Source organism: Neovison vison, chromosome 11, assembly GCF_020171115.1.
Source record: "Neovison vison isolate M4711 chromosome 11, ASM_NN_V1, whole genome shotgun sequence".
Lineage (NCBI taxonomy): Eukaryota > Metazoa > Chordata > Mammalia > Carnivora > Mustelidae > Neogale > Neogale vison.
In genome coordinates this window covers 65,797,464-65,824,806 of record NC_058101.1, presented here as the reverse complement: position 1 = coordinate 65,824,806, position 27,343 = coordinate 65,797,464, and the positions used below count along the sequence as shown (strand labels likewise).

Sequence of the window (27,343 nt, the reverse complement as noted above, 5' to 3'; positions counted from 1 at the left end):
TATTGTGTGTGCTTGTGTGAGTGTTGCTCTGTGTGGGTGTGTTAGTGTCTACACTGCAGGCACCGTCCTGTCCAGCAGACAGTCCTGGTCCCCAGGGCCCTTCCCAGGGCCAGGATGAGACTTCTTCCCAGACTTAGGGTCCTGGGATTCTTTCCGGATGGCGGAGGGGGGCTTGCCGCCTCCAGCTGGGTGCAGGCGGGGCCCAGGACGCTCAGAGCTGGGCACTGACCTCCGGCTCCTGGAAGGCGGAAGGCGGAAGCCCAGGGCCACCAATAGCCTCAGGGAAGAACATTTACTTTCCCATCTGCTGCTGCAGACAGGAGGGGCAGAGCTTGGCAAGGCCTGAGATGCATCTGCCTTTGCCATACAGATGGGAAAACTGAGGCCCAGGGAGAGCATGAAACAGGCCCGAATCACAGCAAATGGGCATCCCCGTGGGGCATGGACTCCTGGACTCAGAGGGTGGCCAGCAGCCCACCCTGCCTCTGGGGTGCCTCCTCCTGACCCCTCTACTGGCCATGTGGAGCCAAGTAGATGTGAGCCCTGCCCTCAAGGAGATGTAGTCCAGGAGCATTGAGTGAGTACTACTGCATACAGCCAGGACTGACAAAGGGACGTAATTTCCAGTCTATGTTCAGCCAAGTGCTTCCAAGTGTTGGAAAGTGCGCTGGTGACCACATGCCCCTCTCCGAGTCACCCCAGCCACGCCCCAGCTGTGAGCCTTGAGCAAACGATCCAAGTGTCTGAGATACCGTTTCCTCATCCATAAAGTGGAGATGATGGCGCTGACCTGGCCAGTGAGGCTCAGTGACCAGCACGGGGTCTGCCACACACTGTCCGGTGAACAGCAGCCCGGGGTTCACAACTACAGGAATGTGTGCTCTCCCCCACTCAGTCTAGGGGCCGGAAGTCTACACCAGCGTGTCAGCACAGGCTCAGGGTAGGGTCCTTCCCTGCCTCTGCCGGCTCCTGGGGCTGCGACCATCCCACCCAGCCTCGGGTCTCACACCTCTGCCTTCTCTCATGTGTCTTCTCTTCTCTCTCTCTAGGGACCAGCCACTGGATTCCAGGCCCTTTGGATGATGACCCAGGAGGATCTCACCTCCAGATCTGTAACGAATTCCATCTGCAAACACCCTGTTTCCAATTAGGTCACCTTCTGAGGCTCCAGGCAGACATGATTTTGGGGATACCAATTCACCCCATTACCTGTCCTCAGACTCTCCCCAGGCTCCTGGAGTCCGAAGCTAGATTTTCAGCTTGCTGGCAAATAGCACGTGCCATTGACTCCTTGACCCCAAATCCCTCTGCCACTTCTGTCCTCCAGCTGCAGGCCAAGGGGCCTCATGACCATTAAAGAAATAAATCATCCACGAGTAAGCAAAGTATCGACAGACACAGGTGATGAGGGGTGGGATCTGGGACTCCAAGCATTCCCACTGGACATTGTCCCAGGGAGGGGCAGCCCCACCACCTGCCTGTAGGCCACCCCCAGGGTTACCATGGAAACGCTCTCCCAGGTGAGGGGAGTTGGGCAGCTGGGAGTGGCGGGAGGGTCTGAGTCCTGCTATTCCTTTCTCTCAGCCGTGCAAAGGGGCTGTGGTCACATGGTCTCTGCCCACCTGGAATGTGAGTGGCCCTTCAGAGCGGGGACTCAATGACAGTCATCTGTCCAACAAGCAGTTGACAACAGCACCCAGACAGAGTTCTCCGTGTCAGAAATCCAACAGATACTTTTGCTTGGCTTGTCCTCAGTGGAGAAAATATACAACAACAACTCATGGCAAATCATAGGGCCCCGGAAAGGGGAGCTTAAGGGTTGTTTGAGAAGAGAAAAGAACACCTGGTTCAATGCAGAGATTCCCGTCTTCCTCTGCGGGGTTCTGGAGCTCTTTCCCAATCTTGTAGAATGCACCTGTCCCACCATGTCCCAGGGAGGCTGGGACATTCCCCAGTGCCAGCCCCTGGGGGGACTTCTGGCTGCGTCTCCCTCTCCAGGGAGGGCACCCCACTCCTCCCGAGCCACCTTCGTTCACAACGTCTCACACACACTCTCGCCTCTGGTGTTCATTCGCTCAACACACACCCGCCAAGCTTTTGAGCCCAGTGCCAGTAGCGGCACAGATGGTGGATGAGACCCAGGGCAGGCCAGCGGGGCTCACAGTGAGCGGGGGTTGGGGGGACCAGGCAGCAGGTGCACAGATAGCAACAACCTGGCATGATGCAAGGTGTACACAGAGGAGGAGAGGGATGACTTTACAAAAGGGGCCTTTCACAGTGGGTCCTGCCTGCTGGGTAGGAGTCCACCAGGTAGAGGGAGCATGAGCAAGGGGCCATGTGGTAGACTTTTGCCCGGGGCCTGTGGTCCACCCCAAGACGATCTTTCCCAGTGAAAACAGAACAGTAACGGCACCGTTTACTGAGGGCGGGTCCTTGAAACACACACTCTCACAAAGCAATGTCGTCATCCCCACTTCACGGAAGTGGAAACCAAGACTCCAAGGGGTTGACGCCCATGACTGGGAGCTCTGACCTCTCTTGGCTGTGTGGCCTTGGTCACTCCCATCATGACCCTGGGTCCCCTCAGTGCCCGGTGGGATTGTGCCAGACAGGCATCAAGGGATGGATGGCTTTACGGAAGGGCCGATCTCCCGGATGCCCTTGAAGGGCTCCCGTCTGCCTCCTCCCCCATCACCCCTCCTGAAGGAAAAGACACTCGGCTCTCAGAATCCAGGCCCTCAACCCAGAATGAAGGAGCCTTGAAGGACAGAGGGAGTCACACACACCGTGGAGGCCCTGAGCCTCCAGCTTTCCCGGAGGAAACCGCCAGCTCCCGTCTGGGATCCTGCCTCCCGCAGTGCCCCGGAGCTCACACAGACCAGCCTTCCCAGGGGGCCAGTCCCCTTCCCAGGCTCCAGGCCATCCTTCATTCACTGTCGCTGCTGGATGGCATTTCCCCATACAGACATGACATCCTTGTTCCTGCCATTGGACCTGAAGGAGATTTACCTCCGTCCGCTCCCACCGCACACAAGCCAGCCCCACACTTTGCGGGGCCAAACTGTAGCCATTCAACGAAGTCAGTCCCTGGGCCAGTGTGGCCGGTGACCACCGAGCTGTCCTGTGCCTGGGCGCCCAGCTGGTGCCTGAGTAACCACATGACCTGGGATGGCCACACTCACATGGACAGCAGCCATCAGGGACACCTGGCTTCTCTTGCTGGCAGCCTCATTGTTCTCCGGGAGATGCAGCCAGGTCTCACGGAGGTTCAGGGCTCCCGGTGCACAGGAGGCAGCCTGTACCCATGTGGCCATGGTTTCCAGGCCTTCTCCTATGTGCTGAGCAGGAATGTCTATCAGCCAGAGCCACGCAGGGAAGAGCAGGGAAGAGCAGTGTCCATTACCTTCTGCCACACCTGCCATCAAAGGGGGTTTCCGTGCGATCAGGCGCATCTCCAGGGCTCGTGCCTGACGCTCGCTGTGGACGGAGACGTGCACACCTGAACACCGTGCACGAGAAGGGGAGTTCATTTCTGGGTTTTCTAGATGACGCCGGACGGCGCTGGGTGACTGCTCAGCCCAGCAGTGTCTGGGAGCTCCCGCGTCTGCGTCCTCACCGCCCCTCCCCTGCTCGAGGATGAGCGAGCATCTGCCGAGGCTGGACCTCAAGGTGGCCAGCCACAGGTCGGCTCTCTGGGCACCATGTCCACGTGTCTATGAACTCAGTTCTGGGCATTTCTGTTTTTCCATATTTATTTTCTGACCCCGTCCTGATAGTGCCCTACAGTCTGAAGCGGTTTTACAACCAACCATCAGCTCTAACAGGAAAAGGGCCCCCGCTGCAATGTGTCCTCTTCTTTAGGAGAGTGTGGTCAGCTCGCCTGACAGCTGTTCCTCCTGCCTTTCCAGAGTCCGTGTGCGAAGGTTACATCCACTCTGTGGGACTGTATTTTGCAGTCGTCACGAAGCTGCTGATGTCTTTACCAGACTGACATTTCCCGCATAGGAACGCAGGAAATACTGGGTTAGGCCTATTCCCCGATATCTGTATATATTCTTGATACTGTGAACTGCAGGGGTTTTAAAATGCATTTCCCAGCTCAGTGCTGCGGGTCGGTAGGATCGGGGTTCAGCAGGACCATTTGCTGGGAAGACTTCCTGTTCATCCCAGAGGCTGCGGGCACTGGGGTTTTCTGTGCTAGTGATCGGACCATCCGCGGATAACGTCTGCTCGTTTCTTCTTCTTCTTTTTTTTTTTTTTTTAAAGATTTTATTTATTTATTTGACAGAGAGAGATTACAAGTGGGCAGAGAGGCAGGCAGAGACAGAGAGGAGGAAGCAGGCTCCCTGCCGAGCAGAGAGCCCGATGCGGGACTCGATCCCAGGACCCTGAGATCATGACCTGAGCCGAAGGCAGGGGCTTAACCCACTGAGCCACCCAGGCGCCCCTGCTCCTTTCTTCTTTATCAACCCTTTGAACCTGTCTTTTTTCCTTGGTTTGCTGCTTTTCTGGGACCTTCAGGATCATGTGGACAGGAAGTGGGGGGCGCCGCCCAGCCCCCTCCTCGGACTCACAGGGACCCTGCTCAGGCTCCACGGTGGGCAAAAAGCCCTTGTCCACTGAGGCGGGTCTGTTCCTCACTTGCTGGGAATGTTTATCCCTGATGTCCATGGGAGGGTGCGGAGGCCTCCCCACATCTACTCCGTGGGCCTTGGGGTTCTCTTTGGATCTGCCCCACGGTGTTGGCGGAGATCAGGGTGCAGACACATGATCAGCTGAGCTCACAGCACTTCGCCCTCCCAGCAGGACCCTCCTGGCACAGGGTGGCCTGTGGCCCAGTACCCGGCCGAGATGGGAGAGGACCCTCTGGGTATGTCCGGGAATGCAGACGTCCTTTCAGTTGGAGCCTGTCCAACCTTGCACTGGGCTCCAGGATCCAGGCCGGGTAGGGAACGGGTGTGTCTTCCGTGCTGGACAGAGAAGCCCGGGGTGCACCAGTGGGGACGACACCCTGCAGAGTCCTCCGTGCTGGCCCACAGGCCTCGGGCCTGGGTAGGAGCCGGCTCAGAGCGCACTGCATGCAGGAGCTGCCCCACGGGGTGGGGGCTGGGTGGGATGTGAGGAGAGGGGCCTGCTTCAGGCCTGGCCAGTCCTGGAAAGAGATCTGCCGCCCCCGCCGTCCTCCCCCAGGGGTGGGACCCGTTCCCGAGCCTGACACAGCATCGTATCCCTCCCTTGGACTTCTTTGGAAACCCAGCCCTGTCCTCCCCTAGCCTCACCACCTCCCCAAATTGATAGGTCCCCGGAGAGGTCCCCCCACCCTGCAGACAGCAATGCCAGACCCATCACAGACACGGAGCCCACCCTGTGTGTTCTGGAAGGGACATGCTCTTTCCCGGAGACACCCCTAGCACCACATTCCCTCTTCCCGGGAGGCTATGTGAACGCTGACCAAAGCCACAGAGGTTGTGAAATGTTTCTGGTTCTGGCTGGAGGTGAGGGCTGGCCTGGGGAGCCCAGGAGTGAATAGAAGAGGGCCGGGCTGCCTGTGGAGGGAACGAGGCTCTGCAGAGCTGCCCAGAGATGCGAACCCATCCAGGAGATTGCCCTCTGCTAGGGAAGGGAAAACCTGCAGCTGTGCGGGAGGCTGGCCCAGAGTCTGGGCTCCTGATGCCTGGATTTCCCTCTCTCCATCCTCCCACATGCCAGGAAACCGAGCGCACAGGGGACAAGGCCCAGTGGCACAGGAAGGGAGTCCTCGCACTGAAGAGGGCCATGCCTGGAGAGAGCCCAGCTTCCCAACAGGCACACCTATGTCTTGCGCCCCTGCCCGCCCCCCCCTTTTGGAGGCCATGGGGCTACTGGTGCTCCACGGAGGTGATGGGGACACATGCTGAGCATCCTTGGGACCGTCACCATCCCTCTCTCTGCATTTCCTTGTCCAAAGCCGGAGGCCAACCTGGACTTGGGTGAACATTTGTCACTCGTATGTGCAGAGAAAGACGTGGTCTCCAAGGAGGGCGGAGACAGCCATGCTGGGGAGGAGCTCAAGCACCCTGATGTTAGGAAGTAGGGCTGTGTGACCCTGGGCAGGTCACTTTCCTTCTCTGTTTGGGGAGGCAGGTGAGAGAGACTCCAGGGACCCCCGGCAACAGACAGGGACTCGTCCTGGAGGGTCCATTCCCCCCTCCCCACGTGGCTCAGGCCTGACCAGAGTCTGCAGTAGTTAACGGAGTAACTGAGTAGTTCTGCTCCACTGGGATCCGGTGAACCTGCATGGCCAGGTTACCTGATGAGGCCAGCAGGGCTGCCTTCTACAGCAAGGGCCATGGGGCTTCTAGGCTGGGTGCCTGTTCGGTGCATAGGAGCCAGGCACCGGCCCATTCCACACCCACTCTGCTGACAGGGGGGCTGCTGCCTAGGGCTCGGCCCACCCTCTCCTTGCCTTGGCCACAACGAAGGGAGTGACTGATTCTGTGAGCTTCTCCCCTCCTCACCCCCGTTCCTGGTACATTTTCGCTCCTCCTTCTCAGGACCCTGAGGTAGGGTTTGTCTCTGGTTACAGATGAAGAGACTGAGGGTCTGAGAAGCTGGGCTACTTGAGCAGATGATTCATTCAGCCTTCAGAGCTCTGCAGCGTGTGGCTGCTGGCGCTCTTCCCGCGGTATGAAGTATATCGTCAGAAGCAAATAGGCGAGTCTCAGCCCTGATCTGGCTCTGAGGCCTCTGCTTTGCGGACCTTCACTCGACCCCCCTGCACCGGGGTCATCAGTCGCATTTAAATGCTGACCATACTGGGGCTCAGAGAAATGGACTCACCCCAGATCCCCAGGGTGGGGATGACCGCAGCTCCCCTCAGACTGCCGGGTCTGCTGCCCCGGATCCCTAGGTCACAGCGGGTAGGGGGGTGGGGGCAGGGACCCCGGCCAGGAGCAGCGGGGGTGACAGCTCCAGGAAGGTCAGGGAAGGTGTGAATTGCCAGGCAGGCGGTGGACCCCAATTGGCCTGGCCAGCAGGTCCCACCCGTCACAGGGTGGCTATAGGCCCAGGCCCAGGCCCAGGCACTGCCCAGCGGTCAGTGACCTCAGAGATCTGTGCTGGGGTCACTGTGCCGGCCGTGGCCTCCACACCAGCGTGGGTAATCAGATTGTCCTGTTTTCAATTACCCTGCAGCCTCCCCCCTTCTCTGCACCCAGCCCAAGAGGGCAAGTTGGGGTCAGGGCCAGAGCCAGCTTTTGGGAGGCTCTCTGCTGCCCCCTGGCGGGAGAGGCCAGGATGAAGCCTGCAGGCCACCTCTGAGCAAGGTAGGAGGTGGGGGGGCTCCTTGGACCCCAGGAGCAGGAAGGCTGGTAGAGAACCCCCGCTCCCCCTTCCTTGGGGCCTTCCAGGGTCTGCTGTCTCTCCTGGGCCTGGAGCCAAACCCAGAGCTCTGCGCCCCCACCAGCCAGTCCCTCTGGTGGCCTCAGTTTCTCCTTCTGCTGAAGGAGGGTCTCACAGAAGGGGAATGGGGAGTGATGTTTTCGGGGCACAGGTTTCCATGGGGAAGTGAGGAGGTTTCCCAAACAGGCAGAGGGGGAAGTTTCTCTTCACCGTAAATACACAAAATGCCGCTGAACAGTCCACTTTAAATGGCTAATTTTATGTGTAATCTGCCTTACTTAACCAAATAAATAAAGGAAAAAAAGAGGAGATTGAAATAACGCCACGTGGGTGACAGGCAGCCAGGAGATCCATGGCCTGTCTGAGTCTCCCTGTGTGTAAATCGAAGATTCCTGGTGCTTGGCGACCCCAATGACCTGGAAACAGGCTCAGCAGCAGACCCCTCACAGACCTGGTGGGGCAGGCCAGCAGACACTCAGGTCGGGGAGCGCTGGGACCACCTTCCCCCTGCCCTGTTTCTGTTGCCTTTGGGACACGGACAAGGGGTGGAGGGACACTGACGTGTTAATACCCTCTTCTCGGACCCACCCTTTGTGTAGACCCTCTGTGTCCCATGGTGGACACATCCCTCAGGCAGGCGGCCCATGATGCTCTCTGCCCCACCTACAGGTTGTGTGATGGTGGGCTGGGCACCTACCCTCTCTGTGCCTCCATCTCCTCCACTGAAATGGAGACACTAACAGTCCCAACCGTGCAGCCCCTGAGAGGTCAGCCTGAGGACTAGAGGCAGAGGCAGAGCCAGAGCCGGGCACGTGGTGACGGCAAGGGCAAGGGAGAAAACGCCCAGAGAATCCCATAGCTGGCTTCTGCTTTGATGCAGGGAAACTGGGGTGTGGGGCCGGCAGAGGGCCCTGGCCTGGGTCAGTCCTTCCAGTTCATGGCCACGGACGAGGTGTAGCAGCAGAGTGGGTCCCCGGGGACAGGGCCTGGTCCCTGGACACTGCCCTGGAGGCGGAGCAGGGGAGGGGGCCTTGCAGGCACGAGCATGCTCCCGTAAAATAATGGACACAGAGTACTGCGGTCCCCTGCTCTGTGCCTCCATTTCCCAGAAAAGGAACCTCACAGAGATACTAAGAAAGGCAGGCAGCCCACTCTCATGGAGTCAGGGACCTCAGGGTGGGGGGCCAGTGACCAGCCAGGGTGCCCGCCCCCAACACCGCGCTGGGGCCAGGTTGACTCTGCGGACATTGAGCTCAGTGGCAAAGGTCCTGGCCTTCTGGTAGAAGAAGAGGGACTTCTCTCGGTCCAGCAGAAAGTTGTGGTAGATGATGGCCAGGCGCGTGTAGATCTTCATCTGGGCCTTCTTGTTGCCCAGGTCCACAGCTGCTGCCAGCGCCAGCTGGTAGTACCCGGCTGCATCGAAGGGGTCCTAAAGGAGAGAAGGCGTTTAGCCACACTCCACACTAATGCACAGCTGGGTGCGGGCGGGGGAGTGCGAGTCTGCACCCCGCCTCCCCGGCTGGCCCACCCCAGACCTTCTCCAGGAACCACTCTGAAACCCAGACCCTACCCTTCCCTCCAACCCTTGGCATGGCTCCCGGAACAGAGGACAAGCCCAATGTTGGCAGCCCTGGCTCCTCACTGCCCCGCACAGAGAGGATTCAGGAAAAAATCAAAGCAGTTATAAGTAGTGATTCGACAAACACTCCCAATCTCCCACCAGACACTGGACCCTATGCAGGGCGGGAACCATGGCTGAGTCTTGGGGCGACATTGACCACTGGGTCACCAGCAGCCTGTGGGAGCACCAAGAGGCTCCTGAGTCAGCCTGGGGCAGAATGGAGGGCTTCCTGGAGGAGGGGACACCCCAACAAAGGAACTGGCCACAGCAGGCAGCTGGGTAGTGGTGTGTACTTGTGTACATGTGTGTGCATGTCTGCTCCATACAGGGGTGCAGGAAAGAGCTTCTTTTCTTCCTGGGTGTCTGCTGGAGGCGATGAAGTTGACCCGTGGCCCCTGATGGAATTCCAAGACTGGCTCATGGTGAAGACAGACATGGTGCTGATGGAAGTCATGGCACAGCTGAGAAGCCCCTTGACCCCAGCTTCCTGGGCCCAGGGACCTTTCCTTCCTGCCCCATGAGACCATGGAAGGTTAAGGTCCCCAGAATGCCCCCAGAACCTGGGCATCAGGTCAGGTACTTCTGGGCATGGCTCCCTGACTCTCATCTTGGACAAGCTTATTCACCTCCCCAGCCTCAGTTCCCCATTCTTCCACAGTTACTTAGTCATTAATCACACAGAACCTGGTGTTCTAATCTCTATGTGGTTACTTCCTCAGATGACCCATGGGTCAGGAGGACAAATCACAGGTCACTGCGGGTTCTGGGTATAAGGAGTGCAGGTGAGGTGGGCCACAGTCATGCCAGACCCCAGCCTCTGCAGCTCCTATTCGGGGAAAGGTCCAGCTCAGAGTCTAGCCTGGGACAGCAGGCGAAGACATGGAGCATGCAGGATCCCTGGGTCAGAGGGGATTGTAGGTTCCAGGATCCCAGATAAGAGCCCAGATCAAAGAGAGCATGGGCCACATAGAGCCTGAATCACCCACAGCCTAGATCACACAGAGCCTGGATCACACTGAGCCTGAGTCACCCAGAACCTGAATCACCTAGATCCACAATCACATAGAATCTGGATGGCAGAGAGCTGTATGTCACTGAAACCAGATAAAACAGAGTCAAGATGTCACAGAGAAGGGATTGCACAGAGCCTGGATGTCATAGACCCTGGGTCACACAGAATCTGGATTACACAGAGCCTGCATCACAGAGTCTAGACATCAAAGAGCCCGGATCACCCAGGGCTTAGATCAAATCAAGCCTGAATCACCCAGATCCTGGATCACACAGAGCCAATATGTCACAGAGCCAGGATCACAGAGAACCTGGATGGCACAGAGCCTAGAAAACACAGAGCCTGGATCACACGTAGCTGAGATGCAACAGAACCTACATCACACAGAGCCCAGATGTCACAGAGCTTGGATCACACAGACCCTGAATCACTCAGAGACTGAATCATCCAGAGTCTAGATCACACACAGTCCGGATCATACAAACCCTGAATCGCCCAGAGCCTGGATCACACAGAACCTGGATCACACACAGCCTCGATGTCACACAGCCCGGATCCCACAGACCCTGAATCTCCAGAGACTGAGTAACTCAGAGCCTAGATCACACAAAGTCTGGATCACTCAAATCCTGAATCACCCAGAGCCTGGATCACACAGAACCTGGATGAAATAGAGCCTGAGTCACCCAGAGCCTCGATCACACAGAACTTGGATGGCACAGAGCCTGGAACACAGAAAACCTGTATGGAGCAGAGCCTGGATCATGCAGAGTCTGGATGTCACAAAGTCTGAATCACACCAAGCCTGGAAGTCACAGTGCCTGGATCATTCAGGCCATGGATTGGACAGAGTCTGATGTCACAGAGCCTGGTTGACACAGGGCCTGCATGTCACAGAACCTGGAGCACAAGAGTCTGAAATTAAAGAGGCTGTTTGTCACATAGCCTGGATGACACAAGGCATGTTTGGGACAGACACTGGTTCGCACAGAACCTGATTCACACAGAGCCTGGATCAAACCAGCTTCAGTCACCAGGAGCCTCAATCACATAGAACCTGGATGGTCTTCACATAGAACCTGCAGGGAACAGAGTCTGAAACACAAAGAGCCTTGATGTCACAGAGTTGCATGTCACAAAATCTGGATCATATTGAGCCTGGATGTCACAGAGACTGTATCGCACAAAGATTAGATGTCACAAACCCTGGATTCAAAGAGCCTAGATATAACAGATTCTGGATGTCACAGTTCATGGAGCACTAAGACCATGCATCACAGAGTCTGATGTCACTGATCCTGGATGACACACAGTCTGCATGTCACAGAGCCAGGATCACACACTGATTGTACAGAGCCTGGATCACAGTATATCTGCATGTCACAGAACCTAGTTCACTAAGAGTCCAAAATGAAAAATGCTGGTTGTCACATAGCCTAGAGGGCACAGAGCATGTTTGAGACAGACACTGGTTTGAACAGAGCCTGATTCACATACTGATTGTACAGAGCCTGGATCACACTGTACCTGCATGTCACAGAACCTAGTTCTCTAAGAGTCCAAAATGAAAAACGCTGGCTGTCACATAGCTTAGAGGGCACAGAGCATGTTTGAGACAGACACTGGTTTGAACAGAGCCTGATCCACATAGAGCCTGGATTTCACAGAGCTAGATCAAACAGAGCCTGGATCACACTGAGCCTGCATCAGATGGAACCAAGATGTCACAAAGAAGGGATTGCAGAGAGCCTGGATGTCACATTGCCTGAGTCACTCAGAATCTGGATGGCACAGAGCCTGCTGAATATACAGCATTGATGTCAAAGATCCTGGATCACCCAGAGCCTGGATCACATTGAGCCTGGGTCACCAAAAACCTAAACCACCCAGAGCCTGGATCACACAAAAGCTGGATCACACAGAGCCCAGATGCCACAGAGCATGGATCACAGAGATCCTGAATAACCCAGAGACTGATTCACACAGAACCTACATGACACACAGTCTGAATCACACAAAGCCTGTATCACCCAGATCCTGGATCACACAGAATCTGGATGGCACAGATTCCCGATGTCACAGAGCCTGAATCACACAGAGCCTGAATCACTAAAGACTGAATCACCCAGAATCAACATCACAGAGTCTAGATCACCCAAAGCCTAAATCACCCAGATTTCTGGATCACACAGAAGCTGGATGGAACAGAGCCTGGATCACACTGAGCCTGTATGGAACAGAGCCTGGATTACACAGAGCCTGGATTGCAGAAAGTCTTGATCAAACAGAATCTAGATCTACTGAGCCCACATATAACAGAAACAATATGTCACAAAAAGGGGGTCACAGAAAGTCTGGATATCACAGAGCCTGTGTCACACAGAATCTGGATCACAAAGCCTGCCTCATACATAGCTTGGATGTCACAAAGCCTGGATCACCCAGAGCCTGGATCGCACAAAACCTGGATGGCACAAAGCCTGAATCACACAGAACCTGGATCAAACAGAGCCTGAGTCACCCAGAGCCTTGGTCACAGAACCTGGATGTCATAGAGCCTGGATCACACAGAGCCTGTAGCCTGGATGACACCAAGCCTGGATCACACAGAGCCCAGTTGTCAAAGAGCTTGGATCACACAGAGCCTAAATCACCCAGAGACTGGATCACACAGACATGGATGGCACAGATCCCTGACGTCAGAGTCTGGATCATACAGAGCCTGACTCCCCAGAGACTGAATCACCCAGAATCTAGATCACACAGACTGCATCACTCAAAGCCTGAATCACCCAGATCCTGGATCATACAGAACTTGAATGTCACAAATTCCTGGTGTCACACAGAGCCTGGATCACACAGAGCCTGAATCACCAGAGACTGAATCACCCAAAATCTACATCACACAGTCTGGATCACTCAAAGTCTGAACCACCCAGAACCTGGATCACACAGATCCCGGATCAATCAGAGCCTGGATCACGCAGAATCTGGGTCAAACGAAGCCTAAGTCACCCAGAGCCTCAAACACACAGAACCTGGATGGCACAGAGCCTGGATCACACAGAGCCTATATGGAACAGAGCCTGCATGCCACAAAGATGGCATCACACTGAGCCTGGATTTCACAGAGAGTGTATTGCATAGAGACTGGATCACTTAGTACCTGTGTGTCACAAAACTTGGATCACTAAGAGTCTGAAATCAAAGAGGCTATTTGTCACATAGCCTGGATGACACAGGGTATATTTGGGAAAGATGCTAGTTTTCACAGAACCTGATTCACACAGAACCTGGATCTCACAGAGCCTAAATCAAACAGAGCCTGGATCACACTGAGCCCACATCAAACAGAGCCAAGATATTACAAAGAAGGGATTGCAGAGAGCCTGGATATCACAGAGCCTACATCACCACAATCTAGATCACAAAGAGCCTGCCTCATACACAGCTTGGATATCACAGAGCCTGGATCACCCTGAGCCTGGATCACATCAAGCTTAGATTACCCAAAGCCTGAATCACACAGAGCCTGAATCACACAGAACCTGTATGGCACAGATCCCTAATATCACAGAGCCTGGATCACACAGAGCCTGAATCATCGAAGACTGAATCACCCAGAATCTACATCACATAGTCTGGATCATTTAAAGCCTGAATCACCTAGAACCTGGATCACACAGAGCCTGGATGTCACAGAGACTGCATTGCACAGAGACTGGATGTCACAAAGCCTGAATCACAAATATCTTGGATATCACAGACCCTGGATGTTACAGAGCCTGGATCTCTCAGGCTGTGGATCACAGAGTCTGATGTCACAGTACCTGGATGACACGGAGCCTGCATGTCACAAAGACTACTTCACACAGAATCTGGATAATACAGAGCCCAGATATCACAAATCCTGGATCACACAGAGCCTAAATCACCCAGAATCTGTATCACACAGTCTGGATCACTCAAAGCCTAAAATCACCTAGAACCTGGATCACACAGAACCTGGATGGCACAGAGCCTGGATCACACAGAAGGTGGATCACATAGAGCCCGTATGTCACAGAGTTTGTATCACAGAAAGCTTGGAAATAACAGAATCTTGATGTCACAGAGCCTCGACTGCGCAGAGTCTAGATCACACAAAGCCCATATATCACAGAGCCTGGATCACACAGAACCCACTGACACATAGCCTCTATGGTAGAGAGCCCGGATATCACAGATCCTGTATCACACAAAGCCCAGATCACACAGTTCCTGGATGTCCAGATGTCCCAGAGCTTCGGTTACACAGATCTTGTATCACACATAGCCTGCATCCCACAGAGCCTGGATCACATCGAGCTGGATGTCACAGAGCCTGGATCACACAAAATGTGGATGTCACAGATCATGCATGGCAGAAAGCCTGGATCACACAAGAATCTGGATTCACAGAGCCTGGATGTCCCAGAGGTTGTATGTCCCAAAGTCTGGACCCCACAGATCCTGGTTCACAAAGAGCATGGACCACAAAGAGCCTGGATCACACAGAACCTGGATGTCACATAGGCTGGATCGCACAGAATCTGAATTTCACAGAATGAATCACAGAAAGCCTGGATGATAAAGAGCCTGGACATCACAGAGCCTAGAAGGCACAGAGCCTGGATGTCACAGAGCTTGGATCAAACATTCTGGATCGCACAGAGCCTGGATTACACAGAACCTGGATCACTAGAACTTGGATTGCACAGAGCCTGGAACACACAAAGCCTGGATCACACAGAGCCTTAATCATGCAGACTGGAAGGCAGTGAGTCTAAGTTGCAGTACACACCACTGCCCACAGGCTCCCCAAGAACTATGGGACTCGAACAGTGACTCTAACCGCAGTGACCACCTCTGACCACAAGGTGTCACTAGTGCATAGCCAAGGCTGTCCCAGGCAGGGAGTTATGGGTCTCCAACTGGCTGGGGTCTTCCAAAGGCACCCAGCTCCTCGATGCCATTCAGCAAGGAGGGGGAGGGGAAAAAGTCAGCCCTGAGCTGGAGTGCCCCCCACTTCAGCAAACACGAGCAGGGACACTGTGCAGTGCAGTGCTGTACCCAGAGTGGGGCGATAGGGAAGCAGCCTGTGTAGGGGAGTGAGGGAGACCCCTCCAGGCTCTGGTCTACGTCCATTGCAGGGCTAGGAGCAGATGGGAAAGGGCCCAGCTCCAGCTCCTCCAGCTCCAACAGGGCAGGAACTAAGCCAAATCCCACAGGTTGTACCCCGTCCCCAGCCCGTTTCCCTCTTTGGGATTCAGGATTCCAAGAAGGAATTGCTCTGCCCATAAGGGCAGGCTTCCTGGAGGAGGTGCCAGGATTTGGGTAGCACCTTTCAGCATGGGTCTCTGGAGATAGCACTGACTTCTGCCCGACGCCTTGGGATGTCTCTCTCTCCCTCCTGCTTTAGGGGGGTTAACTCTGACTTGATGCTAAGACTCAACTTTGCATTGCCTCCTCCAGGAAGCTCCCCTGATTACATGCTTTTTTGTTTTGACCCCATGGTGGCCAAAGTCTGTTCACAGATCAGCACCCCAGGGACGCTGAGCTCTGGAGGACAGGGCCTGGCCAGTATGGGAGTTCGGACAGTGTCTGCTGATCGTGCCTGCTCCTCTCCGCCTTGCCTGGAGCTCAGGGACACACTGGGGCCAGCTCTAGTGGAGGGCAGGACCCTGTCCTGGGGGTCTGGGCTCAAGCCCATGCCAAGAGGGACCCCAGTGCCTAAGCCTACCACCCGACCCCCACCCACCTTCAGTTCGTAGAAGAGGATGTCACCAAGCACCAGATACACCTTCACGTAGTACAGGGTTTCCTCATCGAACTGCAGGGGTGAGCCGCACAGTGACAGCGCCTTGAGGTAGAAGTGCTCCGCCAGCTCGCCGTGGCCCAGCCGCTGGTGCAGGACAGCCAGCCGGTGGTAGGCCACACGCTCGTTCAGCCGGTCCCCTAGGGACGCAGGAGAGAGGGCGCATGTGACAAACCCAAAGCTTCCCCCTGGGGCGGATTCGGGGCCACTCAGCCCAGCCCCCCGGCAGGGGAGAGGACAGCCACAGCCCCAAGCAGCCCTATAGGCATCCCGGGCTGTCCCCTTCTGCTCCCACCCTGCAGGGGTCGGAGGCCAAGGACCTGCTGGGGCAGGGATGCAGGGCTCACCCCGGGTGATGCTGAGCGCCAGGGCCATGTGGGCAAACTCCAGGCCCTCATGGGGCAACTCCAGCTCAGGCAGCAGGGCCACCAGCTTGTTGCAGAGCCGCAGTTCCGCCTCCTGGTTCCCCGTGGTCACGGCCAGCGGTAGCGCCCGATCCTGCCATACAGGCAGCGGGTCAGGCCTCACCCGCCGCAGCCAGCCCCGAATCCCCAGAGCCCCAGACTTGCACAGGGAGCTCCCACCCCATCAGCCTGCTGCATCTTATTCAGCTCTGGTCCCCGGGGGAAAAGTCAGCTTGGAGTGGCCCTGATGGCCCCAGGGCTACTGGGCCATGAGCAAGCTGTGGTGCGACCCACCGCCCATCTTGGGAACCTCAGCCCAGCTCCCCACCCCTGGGCGATGAGAGTCTGACTGCGAGAGTCCAACACCCACCCCCTACCGAGATCTAAAAATACGTTTTTCTGTCCCCAGGGCAGAGCTGCACGCCAGGAGCTGGGCGGGTAGGGAGAAGCCGCCAGGAGCTGGGCGGGTAGGGAGAAGCCGGCCTCTCTGGGAGGCTCCTACAGTTCAGAGCCCTGGGGCCGTTGCCCCCACTAACGTGCTGTCCTGTGCCTCCCTTAGCTTCGACTTCCTCATCAGCAAGATGGAACAGGGTTCACCTCCCAGCTGTTTGAGGGCCCAGAAGCCTAGAGCTGTGTCTGTCTTTCAGATGGTCCCTCCTTTCTCTGTCCCTCCCAGGTTGGGGGTAGAGGGGTGGTCAAGATCACCCCAGGCGAAGGCACCCAGAAATGAAGCCCCACTCCTAGGTCCTGGCCTGTGGGGGGCCATGCCCCAGAGCCAGTCCTCATCACCCAGCTCACCCGGTAGAAGGACACGGCTTTCTCCCGCTCCCAGGTCCCATTGAAGAAGATGTCCCCAGCTGCCTCAAACAGCTCCAGCCCCAGGTTGGGGTCCCCCGTGTACAGGGCCGCATTCTGTGCCACCTATGGGCATGGAGAAACTCTCATGAGGCAACAGTGCTCTGTTGCAAGCTCACAGCCTCCCTAGCCCACCCCCAGACCCTCAAGGGCATGCCGAGGATGCACTGCGTATCTCTTTCCTTTCTCACACCTCCATCCCTCATCGGGGACTGGCCTGGTTCTAGACCCTGTGCAGCTGGAGACATCAGCTCCCACAATATCCTGGGGGAGCACCGTCCAACCAAGGCCCTGAGTCTGGGACTCTGCGACTGAGCTCAGAGGGGGCTCTGAGTCCTGCCAACCGCTCCCAGACCCTGGCATGCTCCCTTCCAGCTTCCCCTCTACTATCTTCCTCCACTGCCCTTGGCAACACCTGCCCACGCATACCTCCTGTCTCTCCCATCCTGTCACTTCCCTTGCTCAGGATGTCGCTTCTCTGCTGGGTCCAGCAAGGTGCTCAGCAAACACCATGTGAGCAGACAACAGTGGACTAGGTGCCGTGGGCAGTCCAGACCTGTCACACTCCCATGCATGTCTGGCCTTTGCCCCTGTGTTTCCCACCACTGTGAGCCCCTCCTCCCAGGTGGGCACTAGCCCCACTCACCCTGCTACAGAAAGCAGCCTCTGCTCACCCTCCCTGTGGCCCCTGTCTGCACCACCACACCCCTGCCCACAGCCCCGAGCCACAAGCTGTCAAAACTGCTGCCCTCTCTCAGCCGCCAGCTGCCGACTTGCAATCCTGGACCCCTGGCCCAGGGAAGTACACAGCAGGTGCTCAAAAATGAAAACATTCATGAGCCTCACGGGCCTCCCAGTTTACTCCAAATCATGTCATGTTTGGGAACGTGGCTGGAAACAGAGCTCCCGTGATAAATGCATTTTTTAAGAAGACGGGCCACATGCTGCCGACACAAGTTCTTCTGTGTGTCAATCAAGGGAACGCATCACTTGTGCATCTAGGAAGCACCTGCTGTATACCAACATGGTGGCGGGCAAGCAGATGGGGGCTGGGATTATTGTGGAAGATGCTGGGTGCTGGGGGCCCAGGGCGGGTGCTGCGGGCCCAGGGCGGGGATGGGCTGGCACACAGCAGGTGCCCGCAGCGGGTCGGGGATGGAGGGTGAGTGAGCACACACCCCGCCCCGGCACCTGGATGTAGAGGTCCACCAGCTCGTTCTGCTGGAGGATGTAGTAGATCTTCCCTGCCTGCAGCCAGGCGTGCGCCTCCTTTTCCTTCCTCTGCAGGTCGATGAAGATCCCCAGACTGCGCTTGGTGTAGTCCAGCGCGGACTTGTAGGCCCTGGAAGCAGAGCCAGCCGCTCAAGAGTACGCTCCTGGGGCCAGGGAGGCTCCTCCCAGAGCCTGAGTGGGGACCAGGCTCTCTGCAGGGCATAGGGAGGGGGAGTGGGCCACCCTGTCTCTGCACCGCCCCCCCTCACTAGACACGGGCATGCGAGCTCTCCGCCCATAGCTGGGACCCTTAGCGCCAGGCGGAGACTCAGCAAACATCTAGCCAGTGGTTCTCACACTCAGCCACGATAGTACGGCCCTGCTCTCAGTGGGTCTGGACTGGGGCCTGAGAAGGTGCATTCTCGGAGACTCCCCAGGGATGCAGCTGCTGCTGGTCCAGGGACCCCGCTTTGAGACATATCGATCAAGGTTACTGTCCATTAGACCTGTCATGAAACTGAGGCCCAAGTGTGTGGGGTGGAGGCCCAGATCAGCCTGTGGCTCCTTCCCTGCCTCTCAGGGAGTCCCCAGCTGCAGGGGGTATGGTCAGAGGTCTCCCCGGGCCATCCTGTCACCCCACCTGCTCATGATGCTCAGTGTGGGTGTCACCCAGGACACGTGACCCTGGAATTCTGCCCACAGGAAGGTGGGCCAGCCAGCTACCTCTTCAGGGATAAGAATCCTTCAGGTCCACATGGCCACCATCCTGACATCTGGGGGGACTGCTGGGAACAGGCTGTCTGGCTCAGAGCTGTGCTGGCCAGAGGAGACTCAGGGCAGGCAGCAGTAGGCTTATAAAAGCCACCAGGACATGAAGAATGGCCCAGAAATTCACTCTTCCTCCACCGGGAGGTCAGGAGGTGTGTGGGCAGAGGACACCTGTCCCGGGACCTGTGAGCTATGATGACCCCCCAGGCCTACTGGCTCACAGCCTGACTGACACTAGGAATGAAACGGTCCCCGAAGAGAGGCTGCCCCAGGATCGGGGCCGGCATCCTCACCGCTCAGTGCCCAGCGACAGGTAGAGCTGGCTGATGGTCTCCAGGAGCTGGCCCTCCAGCACCTTGTCGGCCACCCTGCGGGCCAGCGAAAGCTGGAACTCGTGGTAGACGACACACTGGGCCTCTCTGGGCATGACGGTCCTATAGAAATGACATAGCCGCTGGACGGCTCGCAGCTGGCCTGGGCAGGGGAGATAGGAAGAGGATATCACTGTCCCACACTGCAGTGACATGGGATGTTTGCTGAGCTCAAAGGTCCCTGCTCTGTGCCTGCTCCTTCTGCGCCTCCAGCTGGGGTCACGGCAGATGGGGAATCTGAGTCCAGACATGCGAGGCCACCTGCTCAAGGTTGCACACTGTGATAAGCCTGGGCAGGACCTGCCATTGACACGTTGCTGACCACTTCTACAATTCTTAGGCCTGGGGGTCCTGGCCTGCCTTTCTCTGCTTCCCAAAACCCCTCCTGGCCAGACAGGGGCTGTCTTCACACCATGCTGACCGGGCAGGGATCACTGGCCTCCCCGTGCAGCAGGCAGGCACCTGGAGTCCGAAGCAGAGTTCTGAGTCTGGGGCACACAGCACATGGCGGGGCTGGGACTCTGACCCAGCTTCCAGCTCCTTCACGAAGCCAGGATCCAAGCCCACAGCCTTACTTGCCTTGCCTGAACTGGGGGCTGAGAACCGTCAAGCGCTTTCCGGACTAAACTGATCCAGACATCGAAAAGGACACAGATGACCAGGACAACCCCGTGGCCATGCAATCCTGTGCGTCCTGTTGTCCGGATCCCAGCGCCACTCTCAAGACTTGTGAGGGGACAGACATCTTATACAAAGCATGGAATGAGACCAGGAATCAGTAGGAAGAAAGTTCGGGAAATTCCCAAATAGGCAGGCACGAAGAATGGGCTCCTGGATAGCCCGCGGCCGGCAGAAGGCATCACAACAGGAATCGAAGGGTTTTGGACATGAGTGGAGATATAAGGACAACGTACCCAAACCTATGGGACGCAGGATGGCAGCATTTAAAGGGACTTTATAGCTATAAACGCCTATGTTAAAAGGGAAGAAAAAAAAGAAAAATTTCAGATAAAAAATGTCCACCTTAGGGAACAAGAAAAAGAGGAGGTAACTAGACCCAAAAGGAAGGAACAACAGAGGCCCCAGAGCAAAGATAAATTAGTAACAGGGAGAATAGAAAAACCAAGTGATGATCTTTGGGAAGATGGGCAAAGTGGACTTCTCTTTAGCCAGACCAGAAGTAAAGCTGTCAATTGTTAGAATCAGCAGCAAAAGCGGGACCTCAGCATCAATCTTACAGAAATGAAAGGATCACAGAAGAGATGGGCGATCGATGCTGACAAAGGTCAACCTCGATAAAAAAGACAAGCCTGGGGAGAGACAGGCTACTGAAACCAGCTCACAGAGGATTCAGCGTGACTCTCAGTGTCCCCGAGGTTCAGCATGGGGGAGGGGGGACAGAAGCCTTGTGAGCATGGCCAGGACCTGCCTGAGGCTGCAGGGCACATCTGGGGACCCAGCTCTTGGTTCCTCCTAGGTCCAGAGGGTCCCTTTCCAGGCTCAGTGAGAGTCCTGTATCCCTCAATGGCTTCCCAGTGCTCTTTGGGAAAATTCCAGGCCACAGTCTGGGTTCCCTGGCCCCTGCCTAACCCTCAGCCAAGGTTCGCATCACCCACCATCCAACACGCCCATCCCAAACACTGCATTTCCCTGCATGGCCCAGCCTACTCACCCCAGAGCCTTTGCACAGATGGCACCTTCTGCCTGCCCTCCACCCCATGTGAGGCTCAACCCTCAGGTCCCAGAGCCAGGGCCAGGAGCCTCCCGTTATCACAGGGAGTACCCCCTCTTGTGCCTCCTGTGACCTGGGCATCGGGTTCCCACACTTGGCCACCAGCCCATGTGGGTGCCCTTTCTGGCAGAGCTGGCATGGAGCCTGGCATACTCTGAGAGCCGCCGCCCAGTCAGCCTCACAGCAGCTGCAAACATCTGCAGGTTTCCATCATTCAACACCCTGGATGGTGGAGAAAACCACCGCTTGCCTCCAGGTCGCAAACCCCGGGTGGGTGTGCTCCAGGCAGCAATGGGAAGAAAACACGCTATCTCCCAGGACACCGGCGCGCGCAGTCAGGACCTGGGGAAGCGTGGGGCCAGGAGCCAGGTATGGCGGACGCTTACCCTCCACGTGGTCCGTCTCCACAGCGACCAGGAAGGCCCACTCGTAGCAGCACTTGGCCTGCCGGGCGAGGGCCCGGCGGGTGTACAGGTGGCCCAGCCGCAGAAGCACCCAGGTGAGGTCCGGGCCGCACTCTCTGCTGGGCAGCCGCGCAAACAGCGTCACAGATTCCCGGTGGTAGTGCTGGGCCAGGCTCTCCGCGCCAGCCTGCAGGCACAGGGCCCCGAAGTTGGCTAGGACCACCGCCTGGTTCTGCAGCTGGCTCCGGGCCCGGGCCACCCGCAGGGCACGGTAGTAACCCTCAGCCGCCTGCCGGATCCTGCCTGTCCTCCGCAGGGCCACGGCCACCATGTTAGCGATCACGCCCTCCTGGTCCACGCTGGCCACGGCCATGTCCAGGACGGACTCAAGGATGTCCAGGGCCACCACGCTCTGGCCACAAAGCACGTACAGCCAGGCCAGCGCCACTATATAGTCCACAGCCAGGTGGCTGCCGGCCCCCATGGCCACGTCCACGGCCTGCATCATGAAGGAGATGGCTGTGGCCTGCTGCCCGTGGCGACTGTGCAGCTGGGCCAGACTGGCACAGAGCAGGCCATGCAGTGCCCAGCTCGGGCTGGGGGCCACGGAGGCCAGCGCCTGCCTGAGGTAGAGTGCCGTCTGGGCGGGTGGCCGGTGCAGCCGGGGTGAGTTTCGGAGGACGAGGTCCACACTCCGGAGTGCGCTGCCCGGTGAGCCCCGGGCCCGCAGCGAGGCCCCCCGGACGCAGCCGAGTGCCAGGTGCGGCAGGCACTGGCGGCTGTAAATGTCTGCCAGGAGCAGGTAGCAGTCCACGGGCCATGCGGCCTCTGGAGCGCCCATGGCCCCATGCAGCAGTAGCAGCCTCTCGAGGAAGGGCAGGGCCTCCTCCAGCTGCTTGAGGCGGGTGTGGTGCTTGGCCAGCAGGAAGCAGGCCCGGGCCTCGGCCTGGGGGCTGTGGCAGAGGATGGCCCGCCGCAGGGCGAGCCTTAGGAGCGGCGACTCTGCCTCGGAGCTGCACAGGTGGCTGGGCGTCCCCACGAGCAAGGCCAAGGCCTTGGGGACCACCTGGGCACACCTGTCCTTGTTCTTCTGTTTCAGATGGACGGTGGCTAGGTTGGCATACACGGCCACCACGAGGAAGAGATCGCCAAAGTGGCCACCCAGCGCCCCCAGGGCCTCCTCGAAGTATACGCGGGCCTGGGACAGCTTGAGCCTGCGCACGCACAGCCTCCCCAGGAGGAAGCAGAGCCTGGCCAGAGCCATGGGGAAGCCGGCCTTCTTGGCCACCCCCCGGGCCTGTGCCAGGTGCTCAGCCAGCTCCTCCTCGTCGGTGAAGCCCGGGAACAGGGTGCTCAGCCCCGGCAGGGAGAGGTCATATAGGCCACGGAAGCAGGCCTCATACCCAGGCGCGTCCAAGAACAGCAGCAGTGAGCCCAGCACCTCTGGGTGGGCCCAGTCAGCCCCCGAGTCCAAGCAGAAGGCGGGATCCTCACTGTGCGGGGAGCCTGTACCACTGGACGCCATGCACAGACCCCAGGACACTGGCTCCTCGGGGCAGCCCTGGCCGGACTTGCATTGTTCTAGAACATTCTTCACCTTCTGGAGGGTCTCACATGGATCTGGATGCAGGCCAGGCAGAGGCATTTCTGCAAAGCACCAAAACCCCCGGATGGATTAGAGTCTGATCTGGGTCTAGGCTGGGGTAGAGACAGCCCTCCGAGCCTCAGGGTCCCTATCAGGTATTGCCTGAGTCTCCCCTACCCAGGAATCGAAATTTACATGAAGGGTTGAGCCCAGAGCCCAGCACCCAATGCTCAGTGGGAACTCAGTCATGGTTACAAGAATAGGGATCCCTCTGGCTAAGCTTTATACCCAGTGAACCCCTTCCTATGCTTCTCATTTGAAAGCACTCTGAGTGATCACTCAGAGTTCTTTTCCCGCCCGAAAGAATTAAAGCCACTTAACCGACAGAGATGTCCACCTTCTCAGCTACAGCTGCCTCTGAGGGACTTCCCAGTGCTTGGGATGGGGGGTGACTCTTGTCAGGTGCAGGACCCCCATGTAATCATTACCAGCCAGTCAGAGCAATGGGTCAGCACGTGTTCAAAAGCCACCCACAGAACGGATGAAACCCGTACCGCTGGAGGACAGCGACATCTATGTCCCTCTGTCCCGCTGGCGCCTGGGACCATGTCTGGCAGGAAGGTTGAGGAATGGCTCCCAGACACCCCAGTGTTCCCCCTGGCTGGTTTGAGAATATGAAGCCCACAGCTACTAAAGGGACGAGGTGCTGGAGAATCTCAGGACACCCGCTGCCTCCAGTGCCCGCCTGCCAGACTGGTGGCCTTGGATGGAGCCAGTGCACGGAGGCATTTCCAAAACACGAGCTTAAAGGGGAGTGTGTTTGCGAAGAAGGAACCAGCATAGAAACACTCTTCTCTTTCAAGTTCACTTGCAAAAAATATGTTCAGAATTAATTATCTTAGTTAAAATAGAATTGAATGAATAAAATAGAACTAAATGAGTAAGAAAGAATTCAGTGTGGTTCAGGGGCAAATGTCTGACCCAACTACCTAAGGCGTGGCTGTAAAAGTGACCCTAGCCCCTTCAATGCCACCAGGTCCTGCCTCCCCTCACTCAGCCAGCCCCAAGCTGCAGGGGGTGCCAGGAGCAGCCCAGGAATATCCAGAACATTCCTTGTCCATTACCCAAAGTGGCCCTTCCCTGTTTCCATCTCAGTGGACCCCATGCCAGAGAACCCCAGTGGGGCCTCGGGCATTCAAGTCCCCAGGATCTCACTGATCAGACCATCTGGGGAAGGAGGGGGATGAGATGGAGGTGTGGGGGGAGGAGGGGTTCTCCCTTAACCAGCTCCCAGGGGAAGAAGAGGCGGGTCCTAGAGGGGTTTCTGCAGCTCAAAGCTCCAAATCCAGGGCCAACACCCCTTATCCTCTCCAAATAGAGATTTCAACTGGTCTAGGTTTCAAGAAAGGAACCCCCTGTCAGGCATGGGCTCAGGCAATGGAGGGGATACCCCACCTGACCATCCTCCCCCACGGAGGTGTAAGGTCCCTGCCCAGCACCCCATTCGAACCCAGCTCTGCATCTCTGCCTTCATCATTCCTCGAGGCCCTGACTCATCCCCATGGGGACACAGGACTCTGCCCTGTGGGAAGAACTTACCTTGATCTCCCAGCTGTTCAAACTCGGCTTCTTCTAATCTGTCTGAAATGGGAGAGAAGAGAAGCGTCACCCTTGGCTAGCACCCCAGAAGAGGCCATGTCAGGAGGAAGCAGTGACTCTGGGACAGGAACATTGCAGCAGCCTGAGGGGCTGTGGGGCTGGGGCCTCCCCTGGTCGAAGGGATGAGAATCCCCAACTAGCAGGCTCTGCCTGTCCCTACCCTCCCCCTAGACCACGTGCTTCTGCGGCCACTGCTCTGGGAACAGGGGCGCGCTCCCCATCACAGGCAGCCCTCAGACTCACGGGCTCTCCCTAGGAACCGGGGGAGCTCCACCTACATCCCCATCCTCCTCGTGCCAGGGCCAGGCCTTCCCAAAGCCTCGTTTTCCACCTCCTGAAAATGGGCTGATGCTAGCAGCTGGCCGAGAAACGTCCTATGAAGTGTGACATCAGCTATGACAAATGTGTGTGCTCACGGGAAGCTCCGTGGCCCCCTGCAGAAAAGGTCCTCTCTCTCAGTGCACCCACCCCACCAACTGATTGGTGCTGATAGCCTTCCTGAGAAAAGCAGACATAGTACGCCGGCCTTACATGCTCAGCTGAGATCTGAGTTTGCCTTTCGAGGAAGAAACACCAGTCCGTGGGAACCCAGAAAGGTTAACTTGGCTGTTGGTGGAGAAGTTCCCACGGCGCACGTCAGCATGCAGACCGTGAGAAGTGTGTATGTAAATGTGCGCGTGTGATATGTGTGGTGTGTGTGTGCACGCATGTTTGCACATGCATGTGCATGCATGATATAGAGGTGTGGTGTGTGCATGTGTGCACGTATGATGTGTAGCTGCGTGTGTATGTGTGTGACGTGCAGGCATGTGCACATGCGTTTGCACACATGCTGTGTTGGTGTGTGCATGGATATGCATGCACGGTGGACAGGTGTGTGATGTATGTGCGTGTGTTTGCACACGTGATGTGTAGGTGTGTGCACCTGTGTGTGTGTGTGTGTGTGTGAGCACACACGTACTCCCCTCCATCTGCGGGATGAAGGAACCGGCGACCACAGCGCCCCGGCTGCCGACCAGCGAGTTTGCTCCAGCGCCATTCCCCCTGTTGCTGCTGACATGCTCCCCACCTCACCCACAGCCATGGCTCCCCTGAGGACAGGGTGGTGTGGTGAAGGGAGAAGCATTATCTTCAAGGGGTGGCAGCCCTGGGGTCCAGCCCTGGCCCCCGCAGAGGTCAGGCAACCCTGCCAGACCCCAGCCATACGAGCCCAGGCCTGCCCTGTTTGCCCTGTTGCAATGGGAGAACGGTCGCTCCCACACAGACCATGGGAGGGGAGGCCTGTGGGCAGTGGGCCAGCCCCAGGCCTGCATGCCACCCCCCCCGCCCCCGCAAGGGAACAGTAGCTCCTAGGTCAGTGCTCCTCGGGCAGCAGGAGCCTCGGGGTCACTTGGAGGCATCTCCGGGCCCCTTTCTCTGTCCCTCTCTCTGTGTCTGGCCTGTCTACTGCCCCAGAAGCCCCACAGGCAGCAAGAGCATCTGTTGGTCACTTTTAAGTGCCCAGAGGTTGGCATTCATGCACTCTATGGACCAATGGAGGAAGCTGGGCCTCCTGGAAAGGGAACGGATATGGGGGTTACCGTGAACAGTGCACGGAAGCCAGAACAATCCCACTCCACTGAGGGGACAGGGGGACGCCCATATCTGGGACTGGGGAGTTAGAACTGGAGGCTACCAGCCAGTGAGGCCCTGTGGGAAAGCGGTCTGGCTCCAAACCCTTCCCTGTCCTTCTGGGGATCTGCCCATAGAAACCGACCTGGGCACCTGTCTGGAGGGGGCGGCTGGCTGCAGGTCTTGTGACCTACCCAAGCTGTACACTGTGCAGACGTCCACACCAGAAACCCTCCTCAGTAGCTGCCTGGCGTCTTCCTCAGAAAAGCGCCCTTCACTGCTGAAGAATGACCTTTCTTCCTCATTCAGAAAAATCACATTTTCCAGACTGGAAAAAAAGAAGGCGCTTTATTTAAAACGGCACATTTCCTAAGGAAGACCCATTTCCACTCTCTAGTGAGCTTCTAGGCAGCCTGCAAGGCCCCACTTCAATTGCCCCTTCCCCTGCCAGGCGGGTGGTTGACAGCTGCGGACAGAATCAGTCCCTTCCCATCCTGAGCTCCTGCGGCTCCAATTACGGTCTGTGTGGGTGCTCCCTACGGCACCCCACACAAATACCAGGCACGAGCCTGCTCCAAGTCGGGGAGACGGAAAATGGGACGCAGAGCAAGGAGAAGGAACAGGCGATCTGCACCTTATAGGACTAAATTAGCAGCCTAGTATGAAACTCTGGAAAGCACTTTGAAACTGGAAGGAGCTATTTTGAGACGCTGCAGAAAATCTCATAGCAGCGTCTGGAACACCCAACCAAACACCAGGCCTGTATTCCTCAGGGGCAGGCGTCCCGAAGGACAAGGAGATGAAGGACCTATCTCTGATTCAGGAGAGCCTGGTGCCACGTGGTCTGGAACTTTCTCTGGGTTTAGAGGGCAAGGACTGGGATGCTGGCACAA

General features: G+C 57.2%; 1 protein-coding gene across 4 annotated transcripts in view; it reads right to left on the bottom strand.

The window, feature by feature from the left end:
• Positions 1 to 7,904: 7,904 nt before the first annotated feature.
• The window catches only part of SH3TC1 (SH3 domain and tetratricopeptide repeats 1), a 47,704-nt gene continuing 28,265 nt past the window's right edge, over positions 7,905 to 27,343 (bottom strand). For 2 of the 4 annotated variants that reach the window (XM_044267860.1, XM_044267862.1), the window contains 9 exons: positions 26,645 to 26,778; positions 24,780 to 24,821; positions 21,578 to 23,242; positions 19,382 to 19,562; positions 18,300 to 18,450; positions 17,052 to 17,174; positions 16,197 to 16,347; positions 15,793 to 15,989; positions 7,905 to 8,809 (listed from right to left, as the gene is read on the bottom strand). In XM_044267860.1, the coding sequence (XP_044123795.1) occupies positions 8,552 to 8,809; positions 15,793 to 15,989; positions 16,197 to 16,347; positions 17,052 to 17,174; positions 18,300 to 18,450; positions 19,382 to 19,562; positions 21,578 to 23,242; positions 24,780 to 24,821; positions 26,645 to 26,778 (2,902 nt within the window). In that variant the 3' untranslated portion in view covers positions 7,905 to 8,551. Of the gene's footprint in view, positions 8,810 to 15,792; positions 15,990 to 16,196; positions 16,348 to 17,051; positions 17,175 to 18,299; positions 18,451 to 19,381; positions 19,563 to 21,577; positions 23,243 to 24,779; positions 24,822 to 26,644; positions 26,779 to 27,343 lie in introns of those variants that run through there. The other 2 variants (XM_044267861.1, XM_044267863.1) reach the window with 2 other exon arrangements.